At 32.0% G+C, this 22,614-nt stretch overlaps 3 protein-coding genes across 5 annotated transcripts; 1 reads left to right on the top strand and 2 right to left on the bottom strand.

The window, feature by feature from the left end:
- Window positions 1–44: 44 nt before the first annotated feature.
- On the bottom strand, window positions 45–2,281 carry MED18 (mediator complex subunit 18). Its single transcript, XM_085193551.1, has 5 exons — window positions 2,040–2,281; window positions 1,799–1,930; window positions 1,357–1,561; window positions 908–1,020; window positions 45–457 (listed from the first exon to the last, which is right to left on the bottom strand). The coding sequence occupies exons 1-5, from the start codon at window positions 2,130–2,132 to the stop codon at window positions 332–334; spliced, it is 669 nt and encodes a 222-aa protein (XP_085049677.1). The 5' UTR covers window positions 2,133–2,281; the 3' UTR covers window positions 45–331.
- Window positions 2,282–2,900: 619 nt separating this feature from the next.
- On the top strand, window positions 2,901–5,635 carry Rrp4 (exosome complex component Rrp4). The gene is made up of 5 exons (XM_085193550.1): window positions 2,901–3,146; window positions 3,326–3,563; window positions 3,852–3,986; window positions 4,658–4,843; window positions 5,371–5,635. The coding sequence occupies exons 1-5, from the start codon at window positions 3,022–3,024 to the stop codon at window positions 5,584–5,586; spliced, it is 900 nt and encodes a 299-aa protein (XP_085049676.1). The 5' UTR covers window positions 2,901–3,021; the 3' UTR covers window positions 5,587–5,635.
- A 412-nt stretch (window positions 5,636–6,047) lies between these two features.
- Window positions 6,048–20,766, bottom strand: Ctl2 (Choline transporter-like 2). Of its 3 annotated transcripts, none has more exons than XM_085193548.1 (13): window positions 20,359–20,766; window positions 14,345–14,467; window positions 13,756–13,919; window positions 12,861–13,059; window positions 12,430–12,656; window positions 11,410–11,575; window positions 10,573–10,798; window positions 9,277–9,457; window positions 8,748–8,886; window positions 8,263–8,416; window positions 7,619–7,914; window positions 7,109–7,330; window positions 6,048–6,612 (listed from the first exon to the last, which is right to left on the bottom strand). In XM_085193548.1, the coding sequence occupies exons 1-13, from the start codon at window positions 20,372–20,374 to the stop codon at window positions 6,512–6,514; spliced, it is 2,214 nt and encodes a 737-aa protein (XP_085049674.1). In that variant the 5' UTR covers window positions 20,375–20,766; the 3' UTR covers window positions 6,048–6,511. The 3 variants fall into 3 exon arrangements, with proteins under 3 accessions (XP_085049674.1, XP_085049672.1, XP_085049675.1); XM_085193546.1 differs by lacking the exon at window positions 20,359–20,766 and adding an exon at window positions 15,253–15,424; XM_085193549.1 differs by lacking the exons at window positions 12,430–12,656; window positions 20,359–20,766 and adding exons at window positions 11,988–12,115; window positions 15,253–15,421.
- Between the last annotated feature and the right edge of the window lie 1,848 nt (window positions 20,767–22,614).

The following is a 22,614-nucleotide window of genomic DNA, read 5'->3' as shown; positions in this document are numbered from 1 at the left end:
TTATGTAAGTTTTAATCTTATGGTAAAGAAAAGAAACCAACACAACTTTGACTATTTTTATTTCATATTTTTTATGTTATGATAGCTATATTGTTTTTATTTATCATCACAATATCATGAGAAATACTGAAAGCTATTACATATATTTTGAAAACTACATAAATTCATTAAATTATGCAGTAGAAAGTTTAAGAGTCCAGTGTAATGGGAACATACACACATGAGACAGAATTAACACATACTGTTTTAAAGCTGTATTGTGACTAGTTGCCAACTCCAATTTTAATACATGTACAGTAAGTGTAAATCCAGTCTAAGTAAGAAACATGGGCTATGTGACGGACATGTGTCCGAGCCTCTTGTAATCTATCTTTTCAAGCTGCACGAGAGGTCGTAATTGGTCGGCAAAAGCGCGCATATCCTCACCAATTGCATCTTGACCTTGCGGTGCTAAAACCTGTAAAAATATATATCTTTAGTTTCACGCAGTATCTCGTATACAGCAGGTGGACAAAGAAAATCTAGTTAGTCTAGTTCCTCACGCACCCCTTAAATTTCACCCATTAAAGTTGGGCAAATATTTATTGTAAGTGACAGTTAAATATTAACAAGCGATAGTACAGTAGGACCTTGTAAGACTGGAAGCTCCATGGCTGTAGATTCAAATTTTATATTTAAATTGGAATTATTTAACAGCTATGATAAAATTGGGTTATAAGATAATGTATACTGTATTTTTAATGCCCTATAAAAAATAACTGAGATGATTGCACGGAGGCAGAGCATCTGATTGTTCTTTTTTTTCCTCTGAGTGGGAATTAAATCCACAACCATCAAATTAACAGTCAGGTGCTGTGGCATGATAGACATACAGAAAATTCTTTTACTATGTTTATCTGATACATACTGATAATTCCACTAGATAGCTTTGGGAAATTGGTTCAGGTGGCATTGAGCTCTGGGATATTTTGAAAACTTTTGCCACAGTTATCTTCATCCTTCCTTTTCTAAACATGTAACCTGTAATTTGAGGAGAAATTAACAAACATTATATATTTACAATTTAAAGCTTTTATTAATTATGAAAGTTTCTTATATAGTTCTTATTTGATCACTACAGCCACAAGGGCAAAAAAGAATTTGCTATTTCTGGATAAATAAGGAAATATTTATATTTTTCTTTTCTTTCTCTACTAAGATTTCTCAAATTCTAATTATCAGTTGGTCCAGTAGATTCTAACATATAAATTACAACCACATTATTATTAATTAGTAAGCATTATTATGCTGATGAGATACCCAATACTTATACTATGAAAATAAACTAAAATTTAATAATGATCAAATTCAACATACCTTTTACACTATATTCAAAATCAACTCTACAACCTAATTCATTCAAGAATTCAATAAGCATGCCACTACAGGCTATGTCTAAGCTAGATCTCACTACTGTAGGCCTGTTTTTATCTCCAAGGTCAGGTTGCCCAATGTATCGCAGCTGGTATGGCATATCTCTAGCATCAAGTGCCTTTCTTACTCTTAACATTAGTGGTGCCGCCTGTAATAATTAAATTTATATGAAAATAACACAATTGGTTACATTAACGGTTATCAAATGTTATTCATATAATTGTTAAAATTTATTTTATAAAATTATGGCCAGACAATGACCGGCATGGTATGGGAAATCCATGAAATACTGAGTAGTTTCTTCTTTCAAAAACATTTTTCAATGTCTCTGTGAAGTAATTATTACATTGAGTACTTAGTTCATTAAATTTAACAATTGTGTTACCTGTTGATTAGGGTCCCTTAATATAAAACACACTTCTTGGTCGTCAAATGTTTCCGGTCCAGCATCGACATTATCGCAAAGACCACGAAGTCTATGAAGCAAGACTTCAACAGCTGAATCTAACACAGATCCCTATATTACAGAAAAAGAAAATAACAATAATTTTTAGAAAAAATAATATTTTAAGTTAATTTTATAATATTGTAATCAAAAGCTTAAATAAATGTTCACTTAGTATTACCTGAAGCAGGTATTCTTGATTCGGTATAATATTAGCTTTTAAAGCTTGTGATAAACTATCAGTGGCGGTTATAGGAGCAGCGTTAACTGCCATTATTATACTTATACAAATAATTATTGTTCCTTATAACGGCAATAAATAAATCAGAGATAAATTAAATTCAGGTGAAATTTTACAGTCTATTTTCTAAAGTTTAAATTCTATGTTTGGATTGGAAGAACACATACACAACACAATAATGGTCCATGACATTGACAAGAATAAATTTAATAAATGACAGTTGACAGCTATTCAAAGAATGCTGTACTGATGTCAAATGATATCGAAGAAATATCGATACATCTATATTAAAAATAATCAAAATACATTTAATTTGCACAACAATTAAAGCACCAGACAGTTTTGTTGTAAGAAATATCTTATCTTGATGAAAAACCAAGACAAAAAATTCTTGCTGTAATTTAATATTAAAGAATCACATTGTAAAATTTTCTATTTAGCTTCTATCAGATCGAAAAATATCGTGGTCTCTTTTTGTATACATTAACACTATCTACTCACCTTTTTTTTCAGTTCGTTAATTGTTATGGCGTTTGGAAATATTGGGAGAAAACAAGAATCATGTAATTGTGACGTAAAAAAACGTATTTTAATTTACAATATTAAACTTACAAATTTTTTAATCTAGTCCCTAAAGTTTAATTGTGTCTATAACCAACTAACCTCCATCGTGATTCATGTGTTCGATGAAGTAAACTGTGTTCTACAAGCACGCCTAAAAACCATAAGTAATAAAAATAAATTATTTTTTTCTATTCAAGCCATAGATATTCACGCTGTCACTGTCATTATACTCGGTAGTCGGTACTTACCAATTACCATTCTTGTCTATGTTATTTATTTACGTTTTATATACAAGTTTTATATTCATAAATTGCAATTAATTCTGTAAAAAAATTAAGCGAAAATTCTATAGGTAAGAATGACGGAACATGTAACAATACGCCTAGCTTCTGAAAGAGTTAATCATTGTGTTAATCCTAATAATGAAGTACCGAGGTTCTATACACCGGGAGAGGTTATTAGTGGCATGCAAGATTTTATGCGGTAAGCTTAAAACAACTACAAATTTTGGTTTCCTGTGGAACAAACATTTCGTAAAAACTAAATGTATATTATATGAAAATTATTTGAACTTGCTGGTTTTAACTTGGTGGTCGTTTTAGAATGTCTGCCAAGTATTTCCTATAATTATATGTAGTATATTGGTTAATATCTGGTTTTAGAGGCCATGGTACCTACGTGGAAGATGACTGTATCAAATCTTCAGTGGCTGGAGTAATGCAAAAAGTTAACAAATTGATTTGTGTGAAGCCTCTTAAAAGTAGATATGTTGGAGAAATAGGAGATGTTGTTGTAGGCAGAGTTTTAGAAGTTCAGCAGAAAAGATGGAAAATAGAAACAAACTCTCGTCTAGATTCCATCTTGCAATTATCAGCTGTCAATTTACCTGGAGGAGAGCTGGTAAGAAATTCTTTTTTTATTGAGTTTATTATTAATTGTATGAAGTATTTCCAAAATATTCCACATACTCTGTGAATATACAAATGAATTCCTGTTTAAATTCTCAGATGCAACAGATGTGTAAACATTCAATTGTAATTTATTTTAATACAGTAATTAAAGTATTGTTTTTTTTAAATCAATTTATTCTTTTTTTTTTTCAATAAAAAAGTTTATACCAAACATTTTATATCTTTCCCTTATATCTCATCATCATTTCTATAATGGTTATCTTTTTAATTTACATAGAGACGTAGATCTGCTGAAGATGAACAAATGATGCGTGATCATTTATGTGAAGGTGATCTGATTAGTGCAGAGGTCCAGAGTTTCTTTTCTGATGGCTCTTTATCTTTACACACAAGAAGTTTAAAGTATGGCAAAGTAAGTTAAAGCTTTTTATACCTTTTTCAAGATTTAATAGTTGTTATTTGCATGTACTAAAGTTTAATTTTATATATATTATTATTATTATCTACAGAAAGACTCAATAATATTTTGTTATATTATATTCTTTAAGAACTTTACTTTTTTTCCACATAGCAAGATAGAGCAGAGACAAGCTAGTGTGTGCTAGCTTATGTTTATCTATCTGTTCTAATCTACACTTTCTAATATAAACTGAGATATATATAAATTGAACAGAGAAGGGAAATAAAAATAATTAAATGCTAGTTTGTGTATTGAACTCACAACCATCATGCTAATAAACAGATGTTACCACACTTAAATTAAACTGTAATAAAGTGAAATACTGTAGAACCTCAATTAACCAGATTTGCATATATGAATATATTTGAATGCATGAAGTAGAGTTTTAAAAATATATTAGTATGAAATTCTGAAATAAAATATATACAATAAAATATATTTGCATGTATATTTTATTTTATAAATAATCTTTTAGTCAAACACCATATATGTATTAATCAATATTCATGGAATCTCTCTGGTGTCTGATATCCGTTTGGTATCCTAGTCTAGATAATAGTCTCCACTGTCATATGTAGGTTTTTGTTTAATACAAGAATTTTAAAACAATGCTTTTATTTTAGTTATCACAAGGCATACTAGTAAAGGTTTTTCCATCTCTCATTAAAAGAAGAAAGAACCATTTCCACGACTTGCCATGTGGCATATCTATAATTATTGGCAATAACGGGTATATATGGATCAGTCCACGTGAACAAAACATTGTTGTTGAGGAAAATAATGATGAAATTGATAACAATGAACTCCAGGTTAGTGTAGCATTTTGTGAAAATACTTTCTTTTATTTATTAGCATTGTAAAATATTTGGTAAAAATAAAATATAGCGTATTAAAAATTTAATTTTTCAGATAGGCCATTTCTTTTTTTGCATTTCTTCATTTGGGTGCCAATTTAGTTTGATTAAATTTTATTTGAATATTTAATTTAAAAAAAACAATGGAAGTTACTTCAAAACAATTAATTACTTTTTATTCTCAGTAACTAAAAGTAAATATAACATCTGGAACTTAATTATTCTAAGCTTTAATTAAATTTGAACTAAAATGTTTTAATGTATTAAATTAAAAATAAAATTAAATCAGCTTCACACTGTATCCCGCACTCAGCAGGGTAGGCAGATCATTCCACCTACCCTGTTGTGTACCTAGTGTTAAGACACAGTCGTGTGTTGGGAATTGAACCCAAAACCGTCGCTTTACAGTCACACCCTTGTGCCGCTGCGCCAGGACGGCCACTTTAATTTGAATTTTACTTTAATTTTAATTGAATTTTCAGCCAATTAGCAGATCCGACAGGGAAGTTATAGCTAGATTAAAAAATTGTATAGCAGCACTGGTGGCCTCAAAAATGATGCTTGATGACACAAGCATAATGTTTGCCTACGAGGAAAGCTTAAGATATAGTGATGTAAAGGAACTACTTGATTCAGAAGCCATGTTGGATGTAGCATTTTTAACACAGCATAGATTGAATGAAATAATGGAAGAGTAATTTTTTCTTTTTACATTCAATTTATGAACATTAAAACTGTTATACTGAATTGTTGTTAATTTCTTTTTTTATGTTAGTCTTGTTTTATTATGCTGGTGAATTTTTTACTATAACATTTCAAAATTTACAGTTACCTTCCATATTTTGGAAATTAATTAATTAAAATGTATACAGAGTGCAGATGTGGCACAGGGGCACAAAGTGTGGCTGTAAATGTGACAGGTTGTGGATTCGATTTCCACTCGAGGAAATGAAATATTTATTTAAATTTATATTTTAATTTCTTCGCTCTGGTGTTGAAGTTAAGCGCGGCGTTGAGTTCTTCCACGCTACACGCAATGCTTCCAGAATTCGGCGGAAAGTGGAGAACGAAGTGTCTTAATATTATGTTCCTTCTGTATACGGGATACCAATGACCTTTGAATTGTCTTTATAGTGGATAGTATTAGTAAAACTATGTATTTTATAGAATCTCTTTAATATTAAATTATTACAATAAAATGTAGAAAATGACTTGATTCTGAAATAATTATCATAATGCCATTCAATATAACCGACATTAGAACACTTTGTATATCCATCATAATTCATAAATATTAGAAAAAATCTAGCAAAGTACATATAATAACAAACGAAGTATAAATTGTATTAAAAATTTCAAAATGTAGTTTTATTATGATAGGAATCTTTTATTGAAAATAATATTACAATAATAATATTATTTTGAATCTGCTTTTTAGTTTCTATCGTTATTTTTAAATATATGCTAAAATACTGTCTTGTATAAATTGCATATAAATCACCTTATTTAAATCCTAAAAATTAGTAAGTATACTAAAATAATAATTTGGTATATTCGAAAAAGATCTTTGTAAAGTAAAGTTTGTCACTCAGTGAAGTTCTTTTTATTTGGCACTTGTTGAATTTACGTTACTTTTTTGTTTCTTTTACCAAGGATTTTCATAAGATTCTTAGACATAAAATAAGGTTTCTCTGGCGATCCATCATTTCTCTCGCAATCTTCCACTGAAATAAGAATAGAACATTTATAATACATTAAAAAAAGAGCGTAGAAGTTGGAAACGGAATGGAACTTTACTAATTCCTTCTGTCCAGAGAGGAACTCCAAAGAGGTTTTTGGGCTACAGTCCAGGGTACATCCACACATGTGTTTCCACACATGAAAAATTGCAGGCGTCTGTTTTTTAATGAAACTTATTTTTTATGGATGATCTGTGGTGGTGGTAATAGATTATTCCATGGTTGCCTCACAAAAATTACTTTCATTTTCTCGCCTAGTCAAAGGCAAAGTGCGGCATTGAGTTTCCCAACTGGACACGCAATGACTCGAAAATTGGGCGGAAAATGGAGAACAGTGTCCTAACAGTAAGTTTCCTTCATTTTTATGAAAAGAACAAGGCAAACAAGGGCACCTGATGGTAAGTGATCACCGCTGACACCAGAGGAGCTGCAGGTGCTTCCTACACTACTATAATAAAAACTTACAAGCAAGAAAACTTACAGAAACACAAAAACAATGTATCCACAGCCATAGAGTACACATTGAAGAAAATAGTGCATATGAGATACGTCGCAACACTCAGTATAACGGCTGGCACGTAGTTGTAGTTGAGGCGTTCCCCTCGGGTTACTTCGTACACGTAGTTCCAAGCAAGCAAGTAGTATACGGCGAAACCAACGCCGACAGAAATTAATACTTTCGATAAGAAGAAGATGAAATCTGCTACCTGTAATTGGAAATTATTGATTTAGGAGAGTTTTAATCTAATTAGAGAGAGTTTTAAGTAATCATTGGAAAGGTGTTCAAGTAGGTTTACTATTTATTCTGGCCAAATTGTTTCTTATAAGACAGAATCTTATGAACATAAATACCAATTTTATATTTTAAACTGGACAATTCTATGTATAAAAGATAGAAATTAAGTCATGTTTCATTTGATTCTTCGTTGACTGTCACACACAACGTGGGAGGTAAGAAGTGCTAAAAAAACCTATACAAAAAAAAGAATACTTGCCTTATCTAAGACCACAACTCTTATAATATTCCTCATAAGTAAAGAGAAGGCATCGTTTGCACTTCTGCAGAAGTTCTTTCCATGCACCGCGCACATTATATATGCATTTTTATTTACAAATTTCAAGAAGTTCTCCAAACACCAGAAGAAGCATTTACAAAAACACATGATGCATCTTGACAGCGGGTTGTCGAACTTTTTCACTTTTTGATCGATATATTCGAGTATGACCCTTATAACTCTAACGATTGCTATTATAAGAGCTCCAAATGCGACTGTTCCTAAATGATATCTAAAAATAAAATAATTTTTTTTATTATAATTATAATTAATAGTAATTATTTAATACTAAAGTTCCGTTAAAAATATATAATTTATTCCAGTCGTATAAGCTTATAAAATGCTAAGTGGAAATACATTTGTATTATCTTGGACATGTTTATATGTTTTATGAAATATGTATTGATAAATATAGTATGCTCTTGGCGCAAACCGAGAGAGAAACCAGTAGTACAATGATTTACGGTACAATTAAGTAATAATACGCCTTGCCCTTACGTTATATTTATTGGTGCAAGACGGGAAAATAGTTATATTGCACAGTAAATTTAAGAAGACAATAAAGAATGGACACGCTTACCGAACTGTTCTATAAATTCCTGAAGTAAGAGTAAAGAAAGGTAAATCTCTTTTGTGGAAAGTCCAGTACCAAGTGGAGAAGGTGCTCGCGAGCATCATGTCTGCGACGCCGCTGATGAAGAACATTGTCCAGAAAAATCCAAGAAGATTGACGACTGTAAACAATTTAATATATTAAATTGGATTTAGTATAGTCTAATAGAATTATTTGGTCTAAAATACGGATTGTGCTATGTGTATTTAATTATTGTTGTTTTTTTTATCAATACATACTTAACGTATATGCAATAGTTACCTACATTTAAAAAAAAACTAAACAATTTCTTCTCGTCTATGATAGGTGGAAACTGTCAGCGCAATGCCTCCAAAATTCGGCAGAAAGTGGGGAACAGTGTCTTATCTCTAGATTCCCAGTTCCCATGTTCCCTCTGCCTACCCTGCTATGTGTAGAGATATAACGTTGGGCTAAAAAAAAGTTATACTTACGATGCATGTATACCACGTTATTTGGATTATCGATACCAGTGAAGTGACACGATGCTAGCTTGCAGGGCAACAACCCACCAACTGACTGGGTGTCGTGACAGCTTGATATAAACTTTGTAGGGTTGCAAGTGGCTCCTTCCTAGAATGTAAGAAATGGTGATTTAAAATTTAATCTCGATATATTACTAATTTGAAGTTATTAAAAATTAATAATGTCAAATCAATGAAAAAATATTATGCTTTAGTACGAGAGGCCAATCGTGGCGCAGGGGTACAAGCGTGTGACAGTAAACGTAACAGGTTGACATTAGATGAAATTAAATAATTAAAATTTGGCGAGAAAAAGCGCGGCGTTAAGATCCGCCACTCACTACGCAATGGCTACCGGAATCCGGCTGAAAGTGAGCGGAGTGTTATAACACTAGCCCCTCCCTCTGCCTATTTAGCTTGCGGCTACATGCGGGATACAACAATTAAGCTGAAAAAAATGTATAATATTTATTATTTTATATATTATATATTTAAATACCTCAGAATAAAGTCCTCCACAGTCGCAGGAAGTGTCGTTTTTCATATTGACAACTTGAAACACAGAGTCTCCAATCGATAACAAATACATGAGGACTATGACACCGTAACCAATTATAGCGCATTGGAATATCCACGGGAATAGTGGGAATAGTATTGTAGATTTGATGGCTGTGACTGCTCTGAAAAACAATATGGCTCAATATTATATAATGCATTTCTCTGTCTACAGCACTAACAGCCTAGTGTTTGTTATTATTATTATTTTTTTATTGTAGATAGGCAAGCATTTGTCCGCTATCTCACCTGGTGGTAAGTGACGATGCGAACGAAGGAGCAGCATGCTTGCCTAGATAGTGCCTATTCACTCGTTCTTTAAAGAGGGCCAGGTTATACATGGCGGGAAACAGTTCAGCAGGCAGGGAGTTCCACTACTTTGCTGTTGGCATTAAGAAAGTGGAGGCGAAGCGCTGCGTACGTAAAGGTGGAATATCGATGACATAAGGGTGAAATCCCAGCCTACGTCTAGTGCCCCGCAGATGAAATGGAGAAGAGGGTACCAGGTCATGCAGCGCTGCTGCACACTCTTCGAAATGCATTCTATAGAATACCGACAGGCAAAAAATAACAACGACCTTTCGTTGTTATTTTTTGTTTTTCGTGCCATGAATGTCTAATATGAGAAATATAATGTATAATAATATCTGTGGTCATTTTGTATTAAATTCATTAATTATATTTTAAATTAAATAATTTTGACAATTTAATTTTTCTATTGTCTTAGAGACTGCAGTCTCTAAGGTAATGTTGGATGTTGAAACACTGCATATTTTTGACTATGTGGAGATTAACATCCTTATGATAATATAAATACCAGTCTTAGTGGAATACGAGCTATAATTGTTGTTTAGGCAGATACGTACGTGTCCTTGTGTACCTACGTGTCGGGGCTCTACGGCGGTGACTTTTATTATATTTTTTTTCTAGCTTCACGCTGTACCTTGCACATAACAAAGGAAGGTAGAGGGAACCTGGGATCTAGTGTTAAAGATTCATCTGTTCTCCACTTTCCACTGTATTCGGCGAGTTGAGTGGCAGAACTTAAGGCCGCGCTTTGCCTGAGCACTAAAGCGAAGAAATGAATATATTAATATAATATGTCCTGGAGTGCAAATCGAACCCACAACCTGTCGTGTTTATAGTCACACGTTTGCGCCTTTGCACCGCGACAGCCTTCACATGATACAAATAATATAAGAAAAAATCTCAATATTTATATAAAAAAATAGTTACTAACTTGCTTCCTTCACGTATTAATGCTATAGCTATAGTTATGCGGTTCCTCAAAAATATTATAACCAAGAAAAGAATCAGGAACACAACCGCAAGTATGATGAGCAGCGCCAGCCATGTCTCGTGTTTGGCGAAGATGCTTTGAGCGTATCCTTTTAGATTTGTTGTTTGTATCAAACTGACAGGATTAGCTTTGTAATATTCGTAATTTTTGTAACATAGGTACATAGCTGAAATTAAAATATTAGGTATTAGTGAAATTATCTACATATTTTTAGGCCAGTTGTGGCGCAAGCGTGGAGAACGGAAGTGTTCTAATGGGAAACTGAGTATTTTAACACAAGAATCCAGTTTCCTCTGCCTATTCTGCTATAGTTCGTGGAGTGCTTTTAAGTTTTACATTTCTCATTTTTTTTTAATTAAAAAAAAAAACTTTAGTTTTTATTTATCTATGTTAATATAAATATGTCTCTATATAAAGGTAGTAGTCTCTATATAAGTAGCAAGGAAACAAAAAATGAGATAAGTATCTACTAACGTTACGTTTAATGTAAAACGCAATGTGTGTTTAATGATTAAAATTGTCTTTACACTGTCAGTTCTATATCAAAAAGATTGCTTTCAAACTTTTTTAAATATGTGTTTTGTGCGATTACAAAAGAATTTTAATAGAAACTAGGGAATGACGTCATTTAAAATTACAATAATCGTTATAATAAAAAAATGGATAGATAAATTCTAAGAATAATAGCGACGTAGGTGTTGCCGGTAGGTGAGGTATTGTCGATTTAAATATATTTATTCACTCAAGAGTTAAAAGAAAATAAGGTGGGGTACTCACCAAATCCCAACAGCGCGAATAAACCAGCAATGGAAGTCCAAACCACGGGCGTCACCACCCATCGTAGCAGTAAGATATATATGAAGCATAAGATTACTACTCCTATTAGGGCACCTGCCATGTACCATCGCGACTGGACTAGGTCTTGCACTATTTGCGACGAGAGCTAATACAGAAAACATTCTTTAAAATACATTTTGTGGTATTTTATTTCAAAAATTGTATTAAAAAACCTCTTTAACCTGTTAGATATAAGCAAATATATATTTTTTTAATAATAATTATAATGTTTAAATATTTTTATTCTGTTTTTTGTTTAAATTAATTTATGTTTGTTTTTTAGTTTTGTGTTTTATTTAATTAATATCAATTATGGTGTAATAAAATATTAAAATAAAAATAAATAAATAAATTCACAGATAAAAATTATTATAGTCTACTGATGGAAATTCTACTCTAATAATTAGAAATGTTATAATATTTATTTACATATCACAAAGGAATATACTCTTACATAAAACTATTAATTATGACAGGACTAACATAAAATGAGAACAAAAATAATGGCAATACACTACCTGATTGAATTTAACTAAGTTGGAGAGTTGCTGAACCACCTGTTCCTCCACCAGGTCTAGTGTACCGTTGGATACGTCCCGTATCACCTCCATAGTTGCGGTGACGTTAATAAAGCACCGACCCAGCACTGTTCCGTATACCAAGCAAGCATTAATTGGTTCAGGCACATATAGGGTCCTTATACGATTTAGCTTATGCTTATTATCATTAGGATTATAATTTCGCAAATTTCTATTTATTAATGTTCAAATTTATTGTGAAAATAGTGGCTATTGGTGTTTTTTGTAAGCTTAAGCAATTCGTGGGTTAGGTGACGTTGTTTTTGTAAATTTTGTCTATACAAAATCTTTTAAATTAGTAGTGACAGTGAGAGCATGCGATTATCGTCTCAATATTAATGACAAGTCATATACGTGCACAATATATTCGCGTGCTACCTACAATATGAGTTTCTCTTTCATTTCTTGTGAAGAAAGTCACCCAGCTGGCCGCTATCCAGCCTATGTAGGAGTCGAGGGCGGTGGCGCTGTTCAGCAAAGACTTCTGCGCCTTTTTTGGATCACGAACGCATGTATCTCCGCTATTCCCGCTACTGATTAGTCCGTTTCCAGATTTAGAAGTGTCTTTACACTGCAGGTTCGATAGGTCCCCGATGCAGCGGTACAACACTAAAGCGCGATTATTTGTTTCTATTTGCACGTGTTAGATGAAGCGGCACAATCATTCTTTGAACACTATCATGCCACTTATTTAACAACAAAATATATCAACCAAACGTAGGTGGGGGGGGGGGGGGGGATGTTGGGTGGTGGTCTTAAGTTAGGTAAAATAATACAAATTAAAAAATTGATGATATTAACTACAGAACTCACCTGGTTGACTTTGTAATATAAAACTAGCACATTTTTCTTCTTGAATGTACTGTAACGCTTGAGCGGGAGTCATTGTTTGGACATTCTCTACTTCGTCGCTGCATACCATGTCTTTACGAATGAGCTCAAATGAATTTGGATTTAAGCGTAATTCTTTTTCAAACAATATTGTTTTACTTGGACATTGGGATACACAAACCTACAAAGAAACAAACACATATTCAAATTAAATGATCACTTTTATTAAGTAAAAAGATTTTTTTTGCTAGCTCCTTGATTATATGAAATAAATTATACGTTCAAATAATTAATTAAATATCAACACTGATATTACAAGTATGTATAATAAAGAAATTTTGCTTTTTTTATTTAAAAGCTTAAAGATATTCTACCGATTTTTACCTATTTAATAGGTATAGGTAAATAGGTAGGTACATTATTCTATGTAGGTCAAGTAGGACAGTAAATAAAACAAGTAATTACTTTATCTTTGTTTAAAAACACGCGAGAAAAACCACACTTATCAATGTTGTAAATAAGATTAATTATAATTGAATTTATAAACTCGGAATGTGTAAGGTCATGATAAGTAATTGCCCACATTGGTATAAAAGATAAAAAAATAAAATAAGGCCGCAGCGGCACCAGTGTGCGACTGTAACGCGACGGTTGTGGATTCGATCCCCACTCGAGGAAGTGAAATATTTATTTACGTTTATATTGAAATTTCTTCGCTCTGGTAACGAGGTAAAACGCGGCCTTGAGTTCCGCGTTCCGCCTCGCCTCCGCCTCCAGAATTCGGCAGGCAGTGGGGTACGGAGTGTCTTAATACTAGGTTCCCTCTGCCTGAAGAAGAAGAAGAAGAAGAAATATTAAAATAAATAAATATACTTACTTGAGTGGTAGGACATCCCGTTATAGGTGTGCCAGGTGAAAGACATTTTACTATATTGAAGAATAGCAAATATTTTTTGTCTTCCAGTCCAGAGTCTAGTCCACAGCGCCGGCCTTTTGAATCAATTGGGGCTAAAAGTTTTTCAACGTTGCCTTTTGTCATACCTAAAAATACACATTAGTTTGTGTGTTAGATTTGGTATTATAACATTAAATATAATGAAAAAAAAAACTGTAGTCGAAATCTATACTATAAGAAGATTGTAGATTTTTTTTTCCAAAATTTTGGATAAAAAAGTATATCTAAAAATTGGATAATCAATAAATGGTAATAGCGATATCGATCTATGATTTTTTTTTCCGTGTACGTGTAGACGGGAAAACCTCTCGAATAAACATTTTCATTCTCCTATTGAGTGGAGATTTTTATATGCGAACAGCGAGTGGGATATAGAAGTAGTTTAACAGCATCATAAAGTCGATGCCAATGAAATTACAGGCAGTAACTTTTCATGGAAATATATAAATAGTTTCATTTAAGAATCATAGTTATATTTAGATTACATGTATAAGATCTATGTAATACTTACTGTAATATCCGACGTAGCCCCATCCTCCTAAAAAGAGGATGAAGATGATTAGCCAGACGATGTCCGTGCAAGAGCGGTTGCGTGTGGGGCCACTGAAATCTGGATCATATCGTATTGGCTCTCCTGGAATTATATAAAAGACAATATAAGTATTTGTAAAAAATATTAGAAATGTAAGGTTTAAAAACAAAATATAAATAAGTATGAGATGCCACCGTTTCAAAATTTACGTGGTGAATTTTTTTTTTTGGGAGAATATTAAGATTTTTTCTTCATCTTATTCATCAGAGTGCGTTTAGTTTCTGCAGATCAAAGTAATCTTTAATTGAACCGTAGGTTAACCATGTCATTTACTTACTTCTCTCTGTCTATACCACAATGTGCAGGAGACAGGTGTAAAGAAAGTTAACTAACAATTATTTAAATAAATAATGTTAATTAATGTTTACTATTACGTGATTAATTAAATATGAAATTCCATTTCCTTCTTGTAAGGGTTAATGATTTAAAACGAGGCAATGATTACATTGCGTAAAGAAATAAAATCTTTTTAATTTCTTCTAAATCAATCAATATATCAATCTCAATTAAATTTAAATAATCATCACCATATCATATTGAAGGACGCGTTTCTCCAACAATACAACACATTCATACATATTTTGTTTACATGCATAGTAATATTTTTCTTAAAAAATTAAAGGTATGTGGCGGTTATAACCGCTAATTTAATAGGAAATTGTTAATTAATGAGGTTAAAGGTTAACTTTTAAGTTTTCTTCTTCTTCTTTAAGTAAAACAAGATTTCAATTAAATATAATTCCATGGAGGCGAAATTACAAATATAAATTCTTCAAGCATTTTGTTAAATATTTGGAAGCGATAAGAGACCATTTCCTAAAACTTACTTGACTCTTTAGGTGGAACACAACAATTACCGCAACAACCCATATTTCATCCAATTTTCAAAAGTTTCCATAAATAATGTAAATTTTGATATGTAATCATACTTCACTGGATTTTCTTTTCACGCACTTCAGTAAAGTGACTTAAATATGGCTGATAGCACACCAGTGCTTGTTTATCTTTGTCGAGCGATTGATAAGCACATTCGATTTTAATATAATAAACGATATGAAAAAAATATAAATTTCATAGCCAACCAGAAATATGGTGAATCACATACCTGTTACATTTTTTTAATTAAGTATATGCAACAGCAAATAAACATTTATTATTTATTTAGAGTCAACTTAGCTAATTCTATGGATAATTACAAAAATAACGTTTAGAAAAATAAAATTATTAGCAAAAAATATCGATTTACGATAAACAAAGATAAATAATCGTGATCTTAAATCATTCTACTTTTTTAAAACAATGAATCGTCTTCGAATCAACTGGGACAAGGTCATATGTAAAATTTAATCACCGAAGTAAAGCAGTGGTTTCGATTTATAAGTGAAAATTTAAATGAAGATTAACCTAGGCCAGTAGTTGCGCAGGCGCATAAATCGTGACTGTAGAAGCGACTAGTTGCGGGTTCGAGGTCGAGGTAAAGCACAGCGTTTAGTTCCGTCACTCAACACGCAATGCCTTCAGAATTCAACGGAAAGTGGGGAACGGAGTGATTTAACGCTAGGTTATTATTATTACTACTTTAACTAAATGTTTTCTATGAATGAAATGACATAATGTGTTTTTTTATAGCAAGTACCTATCAAGTATGTTTACATTTGGTGATGTAACTCTTGGCGTTACTAAGCAGAGTTTGTGCTCATGAAGTATTTCAATAGTGTTTTTCTTTTAAAATAATCGGTTTATCTTTATACATTTTTACAGTTTTTTTAGCTTCACACTGTATCTCGTATTTAGCAAGGTAGGCAGAGGAAATATAGTGTTAAGACACTCCGTTTCCCTCTACCCGTGTTTAGTGCTGAAACCCAACGTCTCGCTTAGCTTTGTTAGGAGGGCCAGGAAATGAAAATATTAAAAAAATAAATTCTCCGGACGTAAATCAAACCCACAACCATCGCGTTGATAGTCACACACTTGTGCTTCTGCGCCAAAACGGCCCTAGTTTTATAGTTTATTTATTTTTAAACAGTCCACGTAAACGTGATGTGGTAAATGTATTTTTGGAAAATCATGACGATGATGTCAATATAAAATTAGAAGCAATGTTTCCTCTACTCGATGTCCTATTTTAATTTAAATTGCAATATTTAAAAAATACTTAATCCTATATTAAAAAACAAAAGGCAGTAATCTATTAATCATAATCGACAATAAAATTTTAGCATTTTATTACTTTTTTTTTTTTTAATTGAATCTAAATAAATACATTCGGTTTATACAATACCTTTCATGCATCATAATATCAAAAACATTAACACGCCAGATTAAATTACCTAAGCGATTGTTTCATATAAATCTGTTATTTAGTAATATCAATTCATTTTAAATTTCAAAACACAACAATTATTTAACTCTGGTAATACTAATATTATATAATATTTTATAACTTTAGATATCGCAGAAAACAATCAAAATATTAATAACAACCACCATTCTATTATTTAAAGTAAATTTCATTATTAATAATTATATAGATAGTTAGGTATTCATTTTAAACTTTTCTTTATATAGGTAAATTTAACCAGGAGATTAAGAAACCGACCGAGCACGACAAATATGTGTGCGAGATAACGTCACTAAACTACACTGTCTTTAGTTTAACTCGTAGTCGTATATAAGTAAAGACTATTTCATATACATCGCGTAGGAAGTCGTTTAAGAAATTTAAGACTCGCATTAATTAAAGCCAAATATCATAATCTTACATTTATTTTAAGAATCAACCCATTCTTGGTTTTGATCTTGGTTTGATTCCTGCGGCGTTAAGTTTCGCCACTCAACTCGCCATGCTTCCAGAATGTAGGTGGAAAGTGCGTAAAGGAAATGTCTTAATGGAAATGGAGTGTCTTGGCACTAGGTTCCCAGGTTCCCTCTGCGTAAAGCTAAAAAAATAATTCTTTTAAATAGAAATTGAAATCACAACGAACTCGTATAATGCGAAATGTTACATCTGCTCCAAGTAAACATCAAGCATTTAGTATCTTGAATTTTAAGGATGGCATAGGGGATGTAGTGTTAAGACACTCCGTTATTATTAAGTGTTGAGTGCCTTGCCTCGACACCAAAGCGAAGATATGAAAAATATTTCATTTTATCGAATGGGGGAATCGAACTCACCACCTGTCACACTCCCGGGCTTCTGCGCTACGACTGCTCTACCATAATATAGCTGATTATCATGAAGAAATAAAACAATAGCATCAGCTTTGTTTACTGCAATAAGTAAGTCTTGTCGACTTACATATAGACAAGTACCTTGTTAAAGTAGATTAAGAGTAAAACGTCAATCCAATTAGAACTGGAACTCCAAGAAGTACTTATTGGAAATGTATGAATTGTGTATGAGGAAAAAAAATAGCGATTATGTGCGCGACGTTATGTTGCTCTGAGAACGACGGACATACGAGTAAATATATTATATGTATATATATATATATCTAAACCTATAATATGACGAACTATATTTTACGTACGTCAGTCGCTTTCAAAATAAACATAATTTCTTAACTGATCTAGTTTCGAAGTTTAAAGAAAATATAAGAATGAAAACCTCCGTGGTTATAGTTGAAAGGCAATCAATAGTATGTTATCGAGGAATACTACCGGGACAAATCATCACGTAACGTTTATTTAGTATAAAACTAGAGAGTAGAGAATAAATAGAAACAGTAGAGTTTAGAGTCAGGGATCCACAGGAGAGTTTTAAGTGATTTTTCCTCAAAAATAATTCAAAACAAGGTTAAGTATTTAATTAAATTACTTGAATTTAATTTAATACAATCAAATACTATAAACCGTGACTTACTAAAGTACTCCATATATTAAAAAAATATTTGTAAAGATACTATGTATATTATGTAAGGGCACCATAGTTAATTTCTAAGTAAAATAATTGAATTTTAATAAAAATGCGTAAACTTTCGCACAGGGCTGCGTAATTGCCGCAATCAGTTGGCAGTAGTCACTAAATATCGAGTGTGGTCAAGGACGATATTGTGACACATTCTTTCAACACTAAATATTTTGCAATGATAGTGTTTATATATTATCATTTTAAATATAGTTAAAGCGATTTATATTCTTTTTAGTCTGTATCTCGCACAAAGCAGGGTAAGCAGAGGGAACTTAGTGTTAACACACTCCGTTCAACATAAGCTAGAGCTATTGTAGATTACTATTTTGTAATAAGAATAAATTAATACGAGAACCAGTACTGGACAGTATACAGACGGATTTACATAAAATTGTTCGTCCTTTGTTATTAGATATATTTTAGTTATTCCAGAGACAGACATAATAAGGAGTGGATCCAGTGTCAGAGTCAGTCAGCCAGTGTCAGTGTGTCCGTACATGAGCATGAGCCCATAACTTACAGCTAGGAGTTATCCTACTGTACAGATCTTGAAGAAGAATTTGATTTTTGTCTTTAATTTGTCTAAATAACCCTAACTTGATCTCAAATTCTTAAATTAGCGTTTGTTTTGGAATACATATAGTTCTTTATATGCTGTTACCACTTGAGGAAATGAAACTGTTTAATAATTCCATTTCTTCAATTTCGAGACAAAGCACGGAACGGAACGTAAGTATTTTAATAGGAACGGACTGTCCTATATGTATAAATATAGGATACAGTGTAAGCTAAAAAAATAACAACAAATATAAACAGTGAAGAAATACTTTATCATGCTAATAAGGTGACGGCAAAAGTTTGCTAAAAAAAGTGTAGCTTTAAATAACTCAGTAGAGCCAAGTAATTATGATTAAAGGATTTTAATACTAACTCAAGTTTCGATATTTCGGTAAAAATATTACTCTTAAAAGTGAGCAATATCAATAAACTTATGGTAAAATTTGTGTGTGCGACCAAAAATAAATAGAGTAGTTTTGAGGCCCGACTAATTTTTTTTATTCATATAATATAGAAGACAAAGGGAACTTTGTGTAGAAATAGTACATAATAGTCTGTTCAAAGCTTTTCATCAGGATTCGAGCCATTGTTTAGTGGTGGAACTCCACACCACACTTTGCCTCACTAAAGCAAATAAATTAATGAAAATAATTTACTAGCTTTAGTGGTGATCGAACCCACAGTCATCGCGTATATAGTCAAACGCCGCCTCACTGAGCTTCGAAAGTAGAAAATTCATATAAGATATAAGGTAAGTAGGTATATATTTTAAATATTAGCAATTCATCAGAACTCTAAAGTAATAGATAAGGTTAGGATAGGATTACTCGCCCCACAATACGAGCACAAAGCATTTACTATTTAATCAATACTATTTCTATTTTTTAATTGATTGTTTACATAAAAATGTGTGGATTTGTATGGATTTATTTATACATAAATTCTATGTAAAATTGTGATATAAGTATCAACTTCTACAGGTTATTGTGATGAAGACAGGAATATAAATGAACGAGGTACTTTAGTTCAGTGTTACTTACTACCTTCAATGCTACAATAGTTTACGATCGTTGAGTGGCGGGGCTCAGCGCCGGGCTTTTTGCCTTGGTGCCAGAACGAAGAAATAAAAACATTAATAAATAATAATTAATTCCTTCGATTGGGGATCGAACCCACACCCGTCGTTACAGTCACACCCTTGTGCCACTACACCACGACGGCTTCCATATTATATCGTTCGTATTCTTTTAAAAATAATGTATAGTCATGTGTTCTTACTTTCTCATATTTTTTCTCATTTATGAAAGTAATTTAAATAATTTGATACAGTTTAGCTTTGTAAATTGAATTATTAAGAAATTGTATATAGATACCTACACTTAATATAACATACAAATAAAATATAGCTTAATTGAATTACCTGCACGCGAGATTTATAAGTTAAGTTTAAAAATCAGCAACTCACCGTAATCTTTTCCCATTGTTCACAAACTATTGGAATTACAGCATGAAATTATAGTTAATTGTTAATCCAGCGAAATCCCAAATATACGGTAGAAAAAAAAATAAACTGGTCCCTTCACTATGCAATATGCTCGAGATATTTTCGAACAACCGACGAGAAAAACAATAATTAATGACGATTATCACTTTTACCCAGCACTACTATTTATTTTGCATTTGATTGATATACATTTTAAAATAAACAAAAACGATAAATCAAATATTTTTCCGCACATGTAAATACAAATAAACACTAATATATTATAATTTGTTTACGTTTGAATATAAACTTCAAAGTACGGTGTGTAGACGAGCTACCGTGTGTCGCGAGCCAGAGACCGACTATAACTGACTCACTCTACTCGAACTAGTGTTGGACAAAGAAGCAATGAAACGCTAACTGCACAGCACAAGCACAGTGCACATTGAATTGAAATAACTCTAACTACAGTACGGTCAACGAGTCGTGGTCGCTCTGAAGTTAGGTTTTTTGAACTTCTGCGCATTGTTCATTCGGGAAGGAAATAATAAAAAATACACAAAATCCTGTTATTAAATTTGCGCTTTTTTACAGCTGTTTTTGTTAAGGCCATGACTTGTTGACCGTACTATACACTCCAATGTACTATTCACAGTGTAAACACCAACCACGCCTTATCTAGAGCACAATAAGCTCAATTAAGACAATTCTGTCCCCGAGGACGACACCGGCTTGAAATTGAAATTATCTTGTTAAAAATATGTACCTATATTCAAATTAAATATATTATTGTATACAGTTTTAAATTTTTATTGTCTAAACCACAAATTAATTGTGACGATTTTTCTTGCAATCTTACAAAATCGAACTCGTTTAATTCGACGAACTAAATGTTATTATGTAAGGTATGTGTCATAAATTTCAAAGTGTTTAAGAATATTTTTTTGACTTTAGTTCTGATAAATTACTTCCGTTCCCCATTTTCCGCCAAAATCTGGAGGCATGGTGTGATGAATGACGGAAATCAAAGAGAAATTAAACTATTAAAGATTTCATTTCCTGGAGTGGAAATCGAACCCACTACCTGTTGCGTTTATAGTGGCACACTTGTGCCCCTGCGCCACGACTGGCCTTTGGTTATATATATAAAACTGGCCTGAAATGTTATATTAAAAAGAAATATAAAACAGATTTACTTACGCATTCCATAATTATCATTGTAACTTTAAAATTTGTCGCGAACTTAGATAAGGAAAAATGCTATAAATTTATAACCTCTGTAAATCTATTTACAAAAGATAAATATTCATCAATTACTACTAATATAATTGTAAATAAATATTACATAGGTATTAAGTATACTTTATTAGAAGAATACGTAGAATACGAAAAATAAAAACGATTGCTGATTAAATGTTAATTTATCAATGGGTAAATACATTGGCCATTAAAGTAATCGGCGCGGTATTTTTATTGTTTTATATTTACACTTTACAGATCTATATAAATTAATAATAAATTTGTTTTTTTTTATTATTTTTTAAATGATAAGGCTTCAATTTTATGTACATCAGGTTTTTTTTGCGATCACATTCAAGTTTCACAGGAAACAAGGAGACTTCAGGCCTATTGTAACTTGACCACAAGCATCCTTCTATAAGCACCATAGGTTATGAGTTCGATTCCCACTCGAGGAAATGAAATATTTTATATTTTCTTTCTCTTACTCTGGTAATGAGGCAAAGACTCGAGTTCTGCCACTTCCGCGAGTGAGTTAATGGGAATGGAGTATCTTAACACCGGTTCTCTCTGCCTACCCTGGTACGTGCAGGAAAAAGCTTAAAAAAAACAACATCACAGGAACTTAAATATTATGTCCCTGAGATGTGATTTTATCTAATTCGGTTTTCCCGTAGTGACCGCAGTTGTTAGACCACGAAACTGATTGACATGTTTGTCATCACGAAAGTGAATTAGAATTACAGATGAGAAAATAATTAATTATGTAGTTCAATTACTACATATTCTAGATATTAAATATACTCTAGATATTAAATATACTCTAGTTGTATTTAAATAAAACTAGTATTAATTTGCCCTTCTTTAAACTATCCGCGTTCGTTATAAACTGAGCACTGCATGCTTAGAACTAGAACAATGCGTTAAGTCGGTACAAGTATGTGTCGAGGTCGGAATTCAGCCTTGTTATTTAGGGGAAAACACACACTTCATCATTAT

The sequence above is a fragment of the Heliconius melpomene genome, chromosome 11 (assembly GCF_056956725.1).
Source record: "Heliconius melpomene rosina isolate 202511_hmr_F chromosome 11, ASM5695672v1, whole genome shotgun sequence".
NCBI classification, from domain to species: domain Eukaryota; kingdom Metazoa; phylum Arthropoda; class Insecta; order Lepidoptera; family Nymphalidae; genus Heliconius; species Heliconius melpomene.
This window is presented reverse-complemented; position numbering and strand designations above follow the sequence as displayed.